Below are 17,970 nucleotides of genomic sequence, written 5' to 3'. Positions count from 1 at the left end.
TGTGTGTGTGTGTGTGTGTGTGTGTGTATATATATATATATATTCGTGATTTCTTTTCCTCCAATGGTAAACACATAGTATGGTACACATACTGGAATGCCCTAATGCTGCGTGTTCCCATTGAAGTTTGCAAACTAAACGGGACCTTCTCCGTGTTCGATTCATGCGCACCCCTCCTCCCCTTCTCTCCCTCTCCGCACGCTCTGCCCCCGTCCTGCTAGAATACTGTCTTCCTCCGCTGCTGCAGCCTGATTCCGACACCACCGGCATGTCCACTGACTGAGAGCGGCTCAACGAGACGCACAGGAAGACGCAGCCTCTCATTTAAGACGCACAACTTGTGTTCTCTTTACTCCCGCGGAAGGAAGACGGTTACGGGTGTTTGTTTTTTTAAGACTGCGGCGAGGCTTTGCGGAGGGACTTGAAGGAGCATCAGAACAAGGTAAGCGATGCCCGAGCAGCCGCAGATAGGGATGCTGGGCAGGGTCTGCCGTACGGGACAGGATGGTGATGTTAAGATTCGTGCGCCCGTGATGTGCACTCTTCAAATTAGCCCGTGTAAGTGAGTACACTCTGTTCACTGTGGTAAAATGCTGCACAGCACCAGGGACATGCTGTAAGGGTTCGTGTGAGGAGAAGCTGAAGGTGCTGCTGCTACTGCTGCAGATGACGAGGAAGAGGAACCAGGAAATGGTTTAAAGGAGCTCGGCTGGCGCAGATTTGACTTTGGGAGAATGGCAGTGACCCGAGGACGATATAAGGAGAACAGCAAGTTTTCAGGAGGACGTTTTTTTTTTCTGCTATCCTGTACTGCAATGTCAGGATGATGCCGTAAAATGCAGCGGGATAGCGTGTAAAAAATGTTTTAAAATGATAATTAAAACCGAACTCAGAGCAGTAAGGTCATGTCATATTCACATTAGAGATATTAAATGAATAACATATATATTTTTAAATGAGATAAATGATCACATATGGTCTGTAAACTGAGTTTTTAGCCTTTCATACTAAAGGTCCCAGCAGCAGTATTGGAGAAACCGTTCCCTTCTATGTGTCCCAAATCACTATCCAATCAAACTCGAGGAATATTGGCAGTCAAATGCCTGTTCTAACATGAGATCACAAATTATGAATAGATGCACCACAACACACAAAAGCATCTTTAAAATCCCTTTTGTCTTTCCATGAGAGCTCCCGTTTGTTGGAGGTGATGCCCTCCAACTACATCTACACTGACACAAGCCAGGCGTCCACTTTCTCGTGTCCGACCCCATCATCTTTGTTCGACTCTGGGATTTATTTCCATGAAGATACATCACAGGCAGTCAGGCAGTGTCAGCATGAATCTAGACAAGATGGAGAGTGGTTGTAAATCGAGGGCGCAGGTGCATCAACAAAAGTCAGGACACAGTGTTTCACCGGATGGTAAAGATATCTTAACCCAGTTTAGTCATGCATTTTGCTCCGGGAGTTGGTTTTGGAGCTGTTTACGTAAATATATGTAAATGTAATAGAACTCAGCAAGCATATCATTTGATCAAAAGATCAGATGAAGTAGTTTACATGAACATATTGTGATTATCACAAACATGGAACAGTGTTTTTTAGTGGTTTTGGTCTTCGTTTGTCAGCATCTGTCTGGACGTTCTGTTTGTCCGCATCAGGCTTCACCATCCCCATCCTCCCCCATCCCATCAAACTCTCGTGCAAAAAAAAAAGAGAAAAAAAAAACCCTGGAGTGAAAGTACATGTCCTAACTGGCATTCATGCAGTCACAGCCTGTGTATTCTGTCCCCCGGCTGCAGGTCTGTCCCCGATAACGTGACCACTGAAGGAAGAGAACACAGAAGTGCTTCATCATGAATTTTGTAATGAAAGCTGCTCTGGGAGGTGAGTGGTCTGGCTGGTGTGAGGTTGATTTAACAGCACTGCAGTGTAAAGGCTTCAAAGGGGGGGGTGTTCAGCAGCGGCAGAAACAGTCCTCTACCAGCACTTGCCGGATAGTTACAGACGCACTGTCCTGCGCCAAACTATTGATTTCAGCTAATAAAAACCTCTAAGGCTCAGCATAACTTATTTAAAAAACATCGGCCAAGTTCCTGAAAATACTGGTGTTACACATTACTGCTTTTGTGGAAGTAGCATTTTTGTGTCTCAGTTTTCTGAAAATGAGGTTTAGACCACTGCAGATAAAATAGAGCTGAAGCAAGTCTCACAGCACTGCCTCACGTGACAGACATAAGAGAGTGAGAAGACCTGTTTTGCCAAGAATTATTGCAGACATTTCTTTTTTTTTACGGGACTTTTGTCCTTTAAAGCCTTCAGGTATTATCCTTTAGAATATTATCTTAGTCCCTAATTAGTCCTCATTATAACTCTGTAACTCATCCCCCTTGTCAGCTATAGCTTCAAGGCAAAAGGCAGGAAAGTGGCACCCGTAGTCACAATGCAGCAATTACCCACACATTACAGAGAGCCGTACGTGATGCTGAGCTGTTGCTGTCCTGTTACTGAGGTGTCAAGCAGTTACAGTTGGGACGCGAAGTTGAAGCACAGCCCCAGCTCCTCATTGGGATGCAGAGGAGGCACGCGCTGCCTTGTTCTGCATTGCTCCTGTGCCTCGTGTCTGCACTATGAATTCTTAAATGAACTGCATTGCACTGGATGCTGGTTTTACTCCCCATAATTCAGCCTCTACTCCGCCTGCAGACTTTGAGAACGGGGTTGAGTGTGTAGGCATTTGCTTGTGTGGGTGTACTCTACCAATGCTGGAGAAATGCTTTAAAGATACTGCAAAGGTCTGTCTGTGTGTCTATACGGAGGCTGCAAAGGCCTTCGTTAGGTTATGGATTTGTGTGTAAGAGAGAAAGGTGAGGATGCAAGAAAAAAAGGTTGATAATTAACAGGAATGTGTGTGTAACAATTAGTTCTGATGGCTTCCACAGGGTGTTCATTTTGCTGTCATTGCCCTAGTATATTCTGGTCCAGGTCCATGTCTACTGACTGGGACACAGTGACCTCTTTCCACAAAGAGTCTGCAGAAATTCACAGTGGTGCACACAGTCTTTAAAGCTCCCTTTGGGGAAAAGATAATCAGATAATGAAACAAACCAATCTGCCAGATGCTTAATCAGCTAAACTATTGATCTGATACTCAGAGCCTGTCAGTCAATATGTCAATATCTGTGAAATATTCTTTAATCTATTGTGCTGCATTATTGGACTTACCCAAGGTTTAGGTTTATCCATAGTACCCCATGGCTTGATTCCAGCCAGTGAACTTTGTTATCTCCCTTTCCACAAATCCTCTCAAGCTTCACTGTCATATATGTATATATATATATATATATGTGTGTGTGTATAAATAACCAACAAAACATGCTCATATAACATGTATTCCACTGGTTCTAATTCTGCATTTTTTATGGTATGATGATGTTGCCATGTCCAGCACTTGGTCCACACTGAAATACATCCGTACTACTGAATGGTTACATACACATTTTAAGGCATTCACAGTTTCCAGATGATGATTTGTATCCCTCCTCATGAGTTGTATTTTTTATTGAGATTCCCTGATGATTGGTGTAGCACCATCATTAGACCCCATACTGTCAATTATAACTAGATGACTGCCAAAAGTCACCTACCACCAAAACATTTAGTCTTAACACTGTCAAACAACACAAATAAAAGAAATATATATTTATACAACCTGCTGTTGGGGGATACAACAAGCTGCATCATTATTTCAGGATGCCAGATTTGACTCCCAGCTTGTTTCTACACTTCTGTTTTCTTCCTCTGATGATCCTCCTCCTGTTTCGACGTGGATTTGCTGTCCTATCACAGTGTCAGTGTTTTGTCAAGTATCCTAGGCGTCGAGTGTGCGGATGAGAGCCGTTGAGAACGAGCGGATGCTGCCAGTGCATAAAGTAATCCTCCAAGGCTTCTTTGGTTACAGATACTTGGAAGAAAACAGTGCAGCGTAAAACCGTGATGATTCAGCAGGACTAAAATCCGAAGCTCGGACGAGGCTGGGCTGAGTGGCAATTTGCTGCAGTAGCCACAATCAAAACTGGATTTCATGTGATGCCCAGGCAGACATTTTCCCAAAAAAAAATTAGCTTCCGAAGAGAGGTACATTTAAGAAACTTAATCTGTAACATTAGTGATTAGTCGTGACAACACTCCAGGAAGTTAACTGGGGGCAGAAGAAACCAAGTCCAACAGTTTAGCAAGTTAATAACTTGTAGGTATGTAGGAAATCCAAGTGCACAATTAAAAGATGAGGTTTATTGGGAAAATTATAATTTTCCTCAAACACAACCTACTATAAAATTACAAAAAAAACGAAAAACAAAACAACAACAAAAAAAAAAAAACAAATATTTCCCTCCAACATTTTTGAAAATGCCAGCAAATATGTCCTGACTCGAGGACTCAGACGTTACGGGACATTTCTGTTGACATTTTGCAAACATGGTGAACACAGTTCCATCTGAATGCAGCATTAACCTAACTTACCTTTTATTTTGACACATGGACACTGGAGCATGGGGCTACCATTGTTGCAGCAGAAATTATTAACCAATAACCAACTTTCACGATAGATAAGCACCATGATCCTGGCTTGCTGCTGGGCCCAGGAATTCAGTCTTTGCGTCAACTGGTGCCCGTGTCCAAGGCACAAGGAGTCATAAACTAAAAACAACCTCTAGCTGTCTGGCTCTTGCATCCATCCTGTTCTTAAACGGTTGCTTGCTCACTGCTTCAGTCATCTCTGTGTTGTGTTAAGTGTTTCATTCACTCACTATCTCATGTTGTACTCAGGGCTGACTGGAAGCTAAATGACTCACTTAAAGGTTGTTAGCATGTTAACTTTAATAGATATCGCTATGACACTATTCTTAGTGATACAAAATGTATTTCTTCCTAAATAAGGTTAAAGTTTCAACTTTCTTACAATCTTACAAGTTCCTCTAACTAATTGGACATTTGGCCACTGCTTAACAACGTCCCAGCATTTCTCTCTGGGATTAAACTCTGTTGTTCTGGAAATGTTTTTGATACAATATCTCAACATAAAAGGAATGGTGCACGACCTGATCTTCATTAACAATTCAGCATCCAGCCTGAACAAGAGGAGCATTAATCAATATTCAGTGTGTCAGAAATCTTATCTGTCCTGAATAAGTAGATCTTGGCTGATTACTGCTGACACAAACCCAAACTAGTACTGAACTAACTTTAGATGAAGCCTGGTTTCTTGTCCTGTCACATTCACGAGTCCAGTTATCCTAACAAAAATGTTCAGCCTGGGAAGAAAAATGATTGCGCTGCACTTCCTTCTTCCATCAGTCATCATTAATCACTGAAGCTCTGTTGCTATCTGGGAGCTACGCAACAGGCCCAGACACTACGTTGGCTTCCAAATTTAAACTCAGGGTCCATTATGGTTCCCTTGTGAGCTGATTGCTTCTGCTCATGAGTGCTTCATTGCTGACTTGGCGCACCAAGTTTGCTTCCAATAATTTTGACAGAATAGTGGGTTGTTAAGTGAGGTTGTCATTTAATCCCAAGGTTTAGAGCTCAGTCTAACTCTGATGACCTGAGGCGGCGGCAATCACACTATGACTGTGCAGCCATATAGTCGACGATACTGTTTAATCACCAAATTAAGAAACATTTTATAGTAAATGAAAAACAATGTTCAGGTAAAGATTAATAAAAGGCTAGCTGAGTAATGATGGAGCCATGGAGATTAGCTTCTTGTATTTGAACACAGTTTTGTGTGTCAGACATGTTTGGTTGGCAGGTTGGATTGATTTAATGCACCAAGAAGGAAGATGGCACTGTTGCTGTGGCATGGAAAATGTGCAAAATAATTCCTGTCAGTCATATTTTTATATTTTGCGTCCATGGTTTACATTAATAAATTTATCTGTATCTTATTTCTAAATGGTTTTCTTAGGGTTTCCTATTCATGTATCTATATAAGCAGCCCCTGTAGGTGGTGGAGTACATTTTGGCTACTATGTAAATAACCTGACTTGATTTGAATAAAAGAATGAGCAGAGAGTTCTTACGTCAAGCAGCTAAATGAAGGCGAACATAAAAAAAGCATCATCTTTATCCTTTTCTCCCGACGCTGACACCGGAAGCAGCAAACTGCGTGTCCTAGCTGGATGCCGTCTTATAAGCCTTATGGTGTAGCTAACGGAGCTGAGGATACTTAAAATAGCCTATGACAGTGAATGGCCTACTGCTGACTAAATCCTACACGCTACAGAAATCAAACGAAAAACAAAACATATTTCATTTTTAATCCTTTTGACGGCTGCACTGACAACTGAGCTGCCCAAAATACCAATCCCTGCCAACGCTTTGCAAACTGAGGCAAAAACGATGTGCTCGTAAAAAGCCTCCCTCTGTTGGAGATTGAGGAGAATAAAAGACAGGGAAGACATGCGGCCAGAGCACACCAGTGTTGTTATCATATTTCAGCTCACAAAGGATTACATCCAGAATTTGTTAACAAGCTAACATTTTGTCATAATGGTGAAAGCTGAACTGGAGAGCCTGTTTGACAAGAAATTTAATGATAAAAGGATCAAACCAAGGGATAATTTTTTCCCCGGCTGCAACTCCCTCAGCATCCTGCTGCCATAAATACTCACTCGTGCACAAAATGTGTAATAAACTGCTGCTGTGAATTGTCCCTAATTAATAGTGATCATTCCTGTTTTAGAAACATTAGCAGGGAAAAAAAACTACTGCAAGGCTCTGCTGTTGGAAAGTGCTGCAAATGGAACACAGACACTCTCCGTCCTAATTGGGTCATTCTCAAAAAATGTGAGCCTCCCATTGTCTTTACACGATGAGATAATGTTTGTTTAGATTTGCTATTATCATTACTGTTATTATCTAATCCAATACCAAAGGGCATTGTGATGTTTGAGGACAAATAAAAAAAACAGAAGACACCTTGAGATGTTCTTCATCACTTTTAGCAGCAGTTTGATATGATTGGCTGAGGGAGTCGGGTCTTCATCACTTGATTGGTGGAGAGGGTTGTCTACCGCTGACACACACACACACACACACACACACACACACACACACACACACACACACACACACACACACACACACACATTTCCTCATCTTGTCGTGTGTTTATCCAGCAAATCAAATCCTACTCTCCCAACTGACCTTGAGCTCCTGCAAGAGAGTGTGACTACGTGCGTGTTTGGCAGTGCATTCAGATTGTACAAATAAAGCATTTAGCCGTCCAAGTCACGAACAGTGGGAGCGAGACTGAGATAGAAGATTAGAGAAAGGATTGCTTGTTTAAATCATAACTAGCTATTGTTAAATCATAAAAAACAATACTTGTGGTATCTGATGATGACATTCTGCAAGTAATCTGCAATGAAAGGAGTTTTCGCTCAGAGTTTTCTCCATACCTCCTCATCACTGAGCTGTGATGCACCAAGTCAATGTTGGGTCCTTGGAGAGCATCCGTGACCCCTAGTTGCAGCACTATTGGCAATAGTCAGAGCTCGGTTGGCAGTCTTCCAGCCAATTCAGCATAATAAAATGGCAGCAGAAGGAGTCAGTCAGATAGGTCTCTTTGATTGGCTGCTCAGCTTAGACAACAAATGCACGAGGAGAAATATGGAAGTGACAAAGGTATGGGCACGCAAAAGGCTCATCTCATTTTATATCTTCATCTAATCTGAACCTTCAAACGGTAATGTTTCCACAGCATCATGATCGTCCAGAATAAATAAACTGTAGACCATTTCATGAGCATGAGTCAGGAGAGGATCTTTACGACTACAGGCTCCCCTAGCTTCCCAGCCTTCCAGCCAACAGTAGCTCTTGTCGTTTCCACTATGGATTGACAAATGTGGGCTCCTGGCAGATGCTGGCTTGAAGAGTGTATTGCTTTTATGCAGAACATATGTCACGTTCCAGCTGGCTGTTGGCTAAAACCTTTGTGGTGTGCTGAAATGCAACTTTTTGGTCCAGACAAGGGCAACACAAGTGTCATGTTGCCAATTGCCGATTATTCAATGACACAATTTTTGTCAGCTCCTTAATATTCTGTGTCAAATCGACTTTTGAGAAAATGACTGTAAGCATAAATGGATATTGAGACTATCTGGAAAAAGTTTTCACACTGGATTCTCTCATTCTGACTATTGTTTTTCACTTGGTCATTAAGGACCAGGACTAAAGACCCCCAAGTGGACACAAGAAGTTGGAAATGCCCTCAGTGGTTGAGTGTTGGATAGATGGAGAATCACTAGTGGGGATTAACAGAGTGGGCTGCATGTGACTGGAGTTGATGAGTACTGGACTGACAACTGTCTTATTCAAGTGATATTGCATATGAAAGTGACGGGAGAGCCTCAGACAGCATTTCCTCCGAGTCACTCTAATAATAGCCAGTAAGTCATGGGCTACAGTAAGGAACCAGGCTTGGTTTGACGACACTGCACAAAGTGTTGCTAAAAAAACAACAAAAAACAACTAAATAAGCCAAATTCCACGAACTCAACAGCTTGTACTCTTGTCAGCGACTGATCCAACTGCAGTGATCACCAGCATTTTATTTGTGGAAAAGATTTGCAGAACTGCTCTCCCACTTCCTGCTGCTCATTTTTTATTGTGCATCTGTTGTTCAGGTTAATGAAAATTTTCCCAACCTCTTGTGGCCACTGGTGTGCCTTTAGACTTGAGTAGTTCTATTCCTTATTGGACACAGCATTTAGTAAAGAATGAATTAAAATAAATAAGTGCATAACATGTATTAATAGTATGTACTATGTTAGCTTGTACATAAAGAAACATAAGGCTTTATTTTACTACTTTAACGCAATAACAACAACAATAATTTTTAGCATAAGTTCTTCATATGTAGCAATGTGCTAGCATGCACATTAACAATGTATTTTACACAGTGGGTGATTCCTGACTTTAAGTCCCAGTGTGGGATGATACTGTCTCACTTTCAGTACAACTTGATACCCTGTGCACCTGAGGGAAATTTAAGCTGACTCAAAGCATAACTGCCACCAATTAGCAGAAATAACGCACAGCAGTGAACACCCTTTCTTCTCCTTTACTAGCAGTTTCCTCCGTTGCCTCATGCATTTCTGCAGTTTAATAAGCCGTGTTGAGACTACGGTTTCTGTCCCGAAGGCCAAAATCTAACGTTTGTGTGCTCTTTCCCACCACACTTTGGATTTAGAGAGGGATTTGCCTGAGAACTCTGAGTGGAAAAGGGGAGATAAGCACTGTTTATCTGATGCCTTCAAAGGCTCAGGCTCTGGGAGAGTTAGCTAAGGTTAGTCTCTTTTCCCACTCTCCATCAAGACTTTGGATTTAACAAAGATTTAGCAGAGAACTTTCAGGAGGAAAGGATTAGAGGAAATGACACCTTTCGGCAGAAAAGCATTGTCCAAGTATGAAGGACAATAATCAGAGAGATGGAAAAGGAAAGTGTCTGAAAAGGTCAAATTGAGCTGGGTAATTTTGGTTTGGATCTGATCTGTATCTTGACTTTGTCTTCAGCTGCGTCCCTGTTCTGGACATCCAGTCATATGTGCTTTTTGTTATGTGCACAGCTTTCATTTGCCTTGATGGATACTTACTCATCTATTGTAATGAGGATTAGAGAGGAACAGTAAGTAACAGTTGAGGGCCAACTTAGCTTTCTATTACAAGTTTTAATAGCTTATGCTATGCTAAGCCTAACAGAATTACTGCTTTATAATGATGTTGCTGTATCTCCAGAAAATGGCTGACAGTGCAACAGCAGGGATCATTGCTCAATATAACACCTTATTACCCAGGATCCCGTTTAGATTTGAACAAACATGATCTGAATGTGTAAATAAGATATTGTGAATCCAGATCAAGCTGGTTTTGGTTAGGCTTAGTCTAGTTAAAATAGGAACTGAAATGTTTTGTTTGGTTTCTACCGTAATCCTGACTTGGTGAAGCAGTCATTCAACAGAGTGGCTTAGCTGACTGTCGTTGCTCCACTTCCAGGATTCAGTAGCAGTGTTTACATGGATACTGTATGTGTATTGGATATATTCAGATTAGGAGCTCATCATTCTTGCAGTTTGTAAAATAAACTCTTGGTGCTTTGTTTACATGGATACGAATATTACTCTAATAATAACTATATTAACCCAATGACAGCCACCTAAATTTGAACAGATGGGCCCAGATTTTGGGGTAAACTGTTTGATAATCTGTTCCATGGGAAAATACCATATTAGCATGTAAAAAAACAAGTAAACACTTGAGTTGATCATTCCTCTCTGAAACATGGAGGCAGCAACAACAAGTTGCTCGAACAAGAAAATATAATTAATAAGGCCTTGCACGTCTTCTATTACTGAATTTAGATTACCCTCAGTGTTAGTTGGGAAAAACACTGCTTTTGTTAAATTTCTGTCAGATGTGTTGTTCCACAGAGACGCGGCTGCTCTGCACATGTCAAAATATATAGAATTTGTGATTGTTGTTTTAAAGCACATGTCTCATCTGATCATTGTATTTAGTTAAGTTTGAATCTTTAATAGGGAAGTTTTCAGTCAGGGTGAAGTAATATTATCCATGTCAAACTTGAATATGAGCAGTCAAGAAGAGCACTGGGATATACAATAAACCCTAAATCTGTACGTATGCACACGAACTCCTCCAAACATTTCTATGCTGTAGAAGGACACACACGTGCATTTGGATTGTGATGAGTGTGATCTGTGCTTGCATTTAAAAGCACACAAGCATGTTTTTCTTCACCAGGTACAAGAAGTCCTGTGATCAAACCGTAAATGAAACTAAGCAACTGTTCTGTGCCAGTGTATATATAGGGACACACGCTTAGAAACAGATGTAGTGTGTCTGGGTGGGCAGTTACTGCTCTTTCTCCCTGTGATATTCATTAAATCCTGATACAGCAATACCATAATTCATCTTTTTTGCTTTTTTATGCAGCTGGTGCTTGTGTATACCAGCAGCACCACTGCAGGGTTGCACACTGCAGTTCCCAGAGAGCACCTGTTCAAGCTTCTGTGGGCAGCCATCTTTGTCTCGTCAGCCATTTTAACCCAGTGCTTATATCATTTGTCTGCGTATTGCCAATTAGCGATGTGCATTTTTTTTTTTACACTTCTTATTTGTTTTCTTGCTGTGTAAAAGAACATGGATCTGTATGTTTTATATATGTTAGCATAGCTTAGCACTAAACTGGAAACAAAAAAACTGATCAACAACAGCAAGTACATACAAATAAGACCACAACACAGTTAACTGGTGTTAATTCTGACATATGCATGAGTTTTAGTGTGATTTTTTCGTGTTTTATTTTGGACATGAGCTAAGCTAATAGGTTGGTAATTTCAGTTTGATATTTGAATGGAAAACAAGAAATCAAATTATATTTTACCAAATTGGTCTTTAAATTAAATTAAACAACAGTGAATGCAGCTACTGTTAAATATCAAGATTTAATATTAATTTAATTTAATATTTGTTAAAGGTAAATATTTGTTCTCTTCATCTCTGCTGCTCCTGCAGCATCCATTCTGGTTTCATCTTTTCCTCTCCTCTGCCTCTAACATCTTTTATTTCTCTCTGCATTCTGCTTCAGTTTGCTTTTCTTATGCTGATGAGTCTAAACAGTAACAGCTCCAGAGGGCAGCTCTCTTTTGGTCTTCTCCGATGCATCTCGCATGCATCTCATCCTCTCCCCTTATCCCCCTCCTCCCATCTCCACTTTCCTTTCATTTCACTCTTTCACATTAATTTTACTCATCCACTGTTCCCCTCTGTTGTTTTTCTTTCCCTCCATCTTTGCAGATGTCCCCTGCTCCCTCTCTCTCTCGACAGTCCCAGAGAAACTGCTGGCTAATCCTACTAACTGGAACAGCTCAGCTAATTGAACTAAATACAATCTGACAGATTCTCTTCCTCTCTTCACACTCTCAGTTTTCCTAAATATGTCTTGTTTTGTCACAATGCTCAGAAGCGGACTGACTCAACATATCCCCGTGTTCCTTGTTGTTTTCCCTCCTCCACACAGACAAAATCCTCCAGCCCACTGCCTTTTCTCTTCATCTTGTTTCATGATGATTCTTGAAGAAAGGTTTCTGCATTTTCTCCTGTTTTTATTTGCAAAACTGGCCATTTTTCTGCCTTGGCACTGTGAGACATTGTGATATTGGATATCATATCAGTAAGCAGGTTTGTGTGAGACATTTTTGCATGGCCTGTACCTTGCAGCATAATCAGAGTAATCATATTAATAGTGTGTTCTCTCTAACATCTATCACAGCTATGATTATATATATAAGTCTCCACTAGTCAGTATCTCTTTCTGTCTCTTGTTGCCCTGGTGTAGTGTTGTGGAAACAAATGTGTTAACAATTTGACACTCACAGAATGATCTATAGTCCGTGCCTCCGATATCAGCCTTCTGTGGACTCTATGTTGTTGTTGGTAACATCCAGGCTGCAGACACAACTTTGGACAACAAACTCAGATGCTCAGTGTTGTTTTTGACAATTTGGGTCAAGAATTGAATTCCATATGCACCAGTCAGAGGTGGTGTTTTATTGCTGTACACCTTATAATTTATCCTTCCTATGTACCTTTTATTATTTTATTTACTTTTTATTTTATTATTATTTTTTATTTCCATAACCCTCTTACACTATTTTTATTTGTACTATGAATATTAATGAAGTTCAAAAATTGATAAAGGATTTGCAAGTTGGATGAAGTGAAATCTGCTGGTGAGGTTGCAGATTGCAGCCTAATGGAATAGTGTATAAATAGCACTCCACTCACTCCACTTCAATCCCAACACACTGTGAGCATTTTGCGCTACATTTTACATCTGTAAATTGTAGAGAGACAGAGCAGACCCACCAAAACCACAGAATTTATTGTGATTAAACTTAACGTGGTTTCCACGCAAGAACCTACGGTTAAAAAAAAGGCACATTTTGGAGCTTCTCCAGCCTTACCTTTTTTTTTTCAAGGCAATCAAGGCCATGCACAGCCTAAGGTGTACATATAGAGTAAGTAAACACTAATGAAACCATACTGCTGAATATCCCACTTCTGCAAATAGGTCTCCCTACGTCCTGCGCTCTAACAATTTAAATACAAATACAAAACACTGCAAAATCCCATTCTTTATTTTCTCTCATTCTCTGCAGTCCAACTCATCCTAAACCATCTCAACAGTGTTTTTGTGGAGACCAGCTCATCTGATGCAGCACTCCATCTCTCTGTGAAATAGCTCTTACAAGCTCAGAGTGGGGTGGCATTTTGAAGCAGATTGTTCTTTCAGCCCGTCTGTTAAAGTGTTGCCTTGAATGCTGACTACATCACCAAAAATGTCACCAACAAAAAACGGTAGAATGGTTAAAGGGACATTCAAAGGGAAGCGTCCAACACTGATCTTTAGTTTCAAATGAAAACGGACTAAATTATTGCATGTGACATCAAACCGAACTAGAAATTGGCGCCTAATCATAGCTATAAGGTAATCAGTGTTTCCTTTTTTATGGAAGGTTTGCATACTTGTCTGCTTTTCTCTCAGTCCCAGAAGTCAATGCACCATCTTGTCAGGTGTCTGACTGGCCTTGTTTCTCTCATAGAATAATTTGATATTTTGACATCTCAAACCAAGGGGCCTGCTAATACTGTCACTGTGAGTTTCTCACTTCTGTCTTTTCTCCCTTGTTTTTCGCTATCAGGAGGCCCTCCTGATGTGGGCAAAATGCTGGGCGGGGAGGAGAAGGAGGAGGACCCCGACGCAGCGAAGAAAGAGGAAGAGCGACAGGAGGCTCTGAGGCAGCAGGAGGAGGAGAGGAAGGCCAAATATGCCAAGATGGAGGCTGAGAGGGAATCGATGAGGCAAGGCATCAGAGATAAGGTATAACAACAAAGACAGACAACGCACTGTCCAACCAAGCTACTGTCTAGGTAACTGTAGAGTTGGGTGTAATGTGTTATCACATTCATGTAAGATGGTTTGATGTTCTGTCTTTTTTTACATTCTTCTGAAGGCTTCACATCGTAGTAGCTTCAAAGTAAAAATCTTTGGTACTCTATTTACCGGAGTTATTTTTAACTTTGTCATACTGTATAAATTAGATCAGTAGAAGAGTAGGAAGGCGCTGTTGAGAACTAAGAGAAGCAGAAAGCCGGTGAAAACAATGAGCTGTTATTCACATAAAAGTGTGTCTCAGAGAGAAAGTGGAGAAAGTGTTGGTTTTATGCAAACAACAGGGAGCTAATGATATTAACATGTAACCTCTTTTGAATCAATCATTAGTGTTACTGTTTGTGTAACTTCTTGTCTGGTCTGAGCTTAGCTGCACCGGTGTCAGTTCATTGCGATGACTGCAGTATAACCACTTCACTGCAGAGGCAGTGTGAAGGACAGGCAGTGTGTGGGTGGGGCAGGTCTGAGGGGAATACTGTGAATCAGTGGGATGAAAAGCAGCACTCCTCCCCAGGATCCTCACCTCCTCTGTACTCCTTAAGTCCTCCCAGAGGAGGACAAAGAGCGAGGAACAACTCCCAGTGTGCTCGTCACTAAAAGGCTCCCGTCAGCCTCCGCCGTGGCTTCACTCTGTTGTGTCAGATCCTGTGAAAAATGTCCACAATATAGATGAAGACTGTAATTACGCACGTCATGATACAGCAAAGGGGAATAAATAGTATCACGTGTTAAGCTGTTTCCTGAAGTCGCTGACAAAGTGCATGAATGACAAGGATATGAGATTCTGAAGGAGCACACTATATTCATTGAAAAAAATCTGCTTGACTTTTTCCAAGTGCATTTTTATCCATGGAGTAAAGTTTTGTTCATTGAGAAGCAGTACATATTCTTAAGTACATCAAAGAATGGATGCTGATTTACACAGATGTAGTAACGATTTTGTAGCGGCCTCGATCATTTTACCAAGGAAGTGAATGTGTAATGTGATGAAAATATTTTGGAACTCTTCTTCATGTCATCACCGTTTTGTATTTCAGACACATGTATTTTGCCACATTTGCAGGATGTTAGGCTCTCATGAGGAAAATTTGTTAATATGCTGCGGATTCAGAAACATTACTACACAGCACGTACAAAAGTCACTCATTTGACACCTACGCTGAAAAAGCCTCCAGAAGTTTCTTTATTTGTTTTCTATGCACATTAGCTGGGTTTACATGGAGCTATGTATTACAATCGGCTTAGAATGAAAATGCTCCATATAAACATCTCAGTCAGAATAGACAGGCCCAAACCGAATTAAGTTTAAATATAATAATAATAATAATATTATAATATAATATTAAAAGAATTCGAAGAAAAGTCGCTCGCTACATCGGACTTCTTGTAAAAAGCTTGCTCACAAAGCCAAAGTCAATATCTTGAAGACCGGCTACTATTAGTATAGGAGCAAACACAGTAGAAAAAGTGGACATGACCCCACAAACTTTCTGAATCAAGCCAACTACTATGCTGATTAGACGAGAGACCTCCATCTTTGATCAGTCACATGATGTTTTCATCGATTTGTGCATGTCACACGTCTGTACCACAGATGTATGAAACCAAACTGGATTACAACATGATTCATTTGATTGAAAGCTACTCATTAGTGCAAGCAGTTTTCCACCCTTCCTTCAGCTATAAGATATAGATGCAAATTTGGGCCCTAAAGTTTCCTTCTCAGTTAGATTGCAGATTTCTGACTAACGTTGACTCGTCAAAAACACAAATGGGCTTGATAAAATAATCAAAAAGATTTTCTGGACTTATTCTGGAAGTATTGGAGGTATTGGTGTTTTGTGAGGTGTATACCGATCCACCAGTAAAAAAAAAAAAACACTATACCATACACCACTATAAAGTTTGTCTCTTACAGTCCATGCATTTTCTTTACGTCCTCCATAAATCAATCTTATTTTTCTATGTCCGACCCACAGTATGGTTTGAAAAAGCGCGAGGAGGCCGAGGCTGAAGCTGCGGCTGCTGCTGAGCAGCCTGCAGAAGGTAGCTTGACTCGACCTAAGAAGGCTGTGCCGGCCGGCTGCGGCGATGAGGAGGAAGAGGAAAGCATCATGGACACAGTGATGAAATACCTGCCAGGGCCACTCCAAGACATGCTGAAGAAGTAGGATAGCTAGCTGGCTAAAGCTAACATTATCTAGCTTAGTTCATAGGCAACAGTTACAAGATTGGCTTGAATCAGGTTTTTTTTCCATCCACATGTTAGTGGGTAGAATTAATTTAAAATTGGGTGCGGCGTTTCGGTGCTTGGACAAACTTTGGTGGTGGGGACATTAATCAAACGTTAACCATCAGTGTGAACTGCTACCTTTAGACTAAGCTAGGCTGACCCAACAGCCAGGGGAATGTTAGCCCGACTGACATTAACGTAAGTCACACTTACGCAGCTAACATCAAGCAGAGGGGCAAAAGACATGTTAGATGGGTTGTCCTTCAAGTACGAGAAGTTTTAAGCTCCCTTTTCTCTCCTCTGCCATAGCTGCACAGCTCTCTTGCAGCACTGAAAAAATATCCTCGTCCGCCACGTTCATTCAGTTTGTACATAAATATATAACAATCCTCAAGGTGGGCAAACAATCTTAAATATTATATAAATCTATTATCTGTGTCTGTCTCTAAAACAAAAAATAATGTGATAACTTGATAAGCCATATTTTAAAAAGGAAATTTAAAGACTACTGTTGTGTGCTCCTAAAGCTTCTGTTTTGTGTTCGATCATGTCTGAAATTTACGTAAAACTTTTTGCACACAGTGTTACACATCCCCCGTAAAAAACCTGTTGTCTATTTCCCCCAAACACAATGACCAACAAAGTGTTATACATGTAGAATAATGTTTCAAAATGTTTCTATTCCCCCTGTTTGGTGCGTCTCCTTCTTACAGTATGTCGTGCATGCCATTTGTCTAGAAAAGAGTTTGTCATGTGACTATGTAAACACCCCTTCATCTAACACATCTTTATCATGCAAAAAATATAATGGCAATAACTCCTAAGTTTGACTGTGTTTTCACCATTATGTCGATGTAACCGTTAATAATATCAGTAATGGAAAAAAAACAGATATGTATGCATTCAGGAAATTTAATTTACAGGTTTGCAGGGTTTTCTTTTGTCGTTGTTGTACCATCGTTTTGATGAAGAATGGCTGCGTAGCCAAAACTTTAAGCTTTCAGCCATAAAACCAGAACTTACAGTATATATACTCTTAATATCAGGATATATAGGAAAGGGAAAGATGGGAACGATTTAAAAGGAAAGTATTTTGGGTTGAGCTGCCTGGATTTTACATCACGTGAAGATGAGAAAGAGATGGCCTTTCCTCAGTACACACACTCGGAATAATGCAGTTTGCCTACAGGTTTAGTTACGCTGACAAACCAGGGGTGTTTTCAAAGAAGATGTAAAGTGACGTTAGATTCATCCTTATGTTGGTTACTATGTGAGAATGAGCCACTGAGGCCAACGCAGAATGCCACGAGCAATAAAGGATTATCATGTATGTTTCTGCCTGAGATTCAATAAATAATTAAAACCTTGTTCACACATATAAAAGTGTGTCATTTTCTTTTCCCTGTAAAGAATCTGATTTAAAAACAAAAAACAAAAAAAAACATGCCAACAGGCTTCCTCCCGCACCCCAACCCTGATTTGTTGTTTTGTCTTGATCTCTGTGTGAGAGGAGAATGTACGTCACCAGGCGCCCAAATGATTCATATATTTTTGCTGTCATTTTGAGACTCCTGTGATAAAAACATTGGCCCTTTTTCTCTGGCTGTGTAAACAAAAAATCAATAAATATTGTAGCAGCCCCAACACATGTAGGTTACTCCTCTCTGCAGTGCCTGCTCCCTTTGCATGGCTC

At 40.6% G+C, this 17,970-nt stretch overlaps 1 protein-coding gene across 1 annotated transcript; it reads left to right on the top strand.

The window, feature by feature from the left end:
• Positions 1-214: 214 nt before the first annotated feature.
• On the top strand, positions 215-17,660 carry cplx2l (complexin 2, like). The gene is made up of 4 exons (XM_047577642.1): positions 215-442; positions 1,806-1,890; positions 13,794-13,972; positions 16,024-17,660. The coding sequence occupies exons 2-4, from the start codon at positions 1,860-1,862 to the stop codon at positions 16,213-16,215; spliced, it is 402 nt and encodes a 133-aa protein (XP_047433598.1). The 5' UTR covers positions 215-442; positions 1,806-1,859; the 3' UTR covers positions 16,216-17,660.
• Positions 17,661-17,970: the final 310 nt, after the last annotated feature.

The sequence above is a fragment of the Mugil cephalus genome, chromosome 2 (assembly GCF_022458985.1).
Source record: "Mugil cephalus isolate CIBA_MC_2020 chromosome 2, CIBA_Mcephalus_1.1, whole genome shotgun sequence".
Classification (NCBI taxonomy): Eukaryota; Metazoa; Chordata; class Actinopteri; order Mugiliformes; family Mugilidae; genus Mugil; species Mugil cephalus.
Note: the sequence above shows the minus strand (reverse complement) of the source record. Positions and strands in the feature narration are given on the sequence as shown.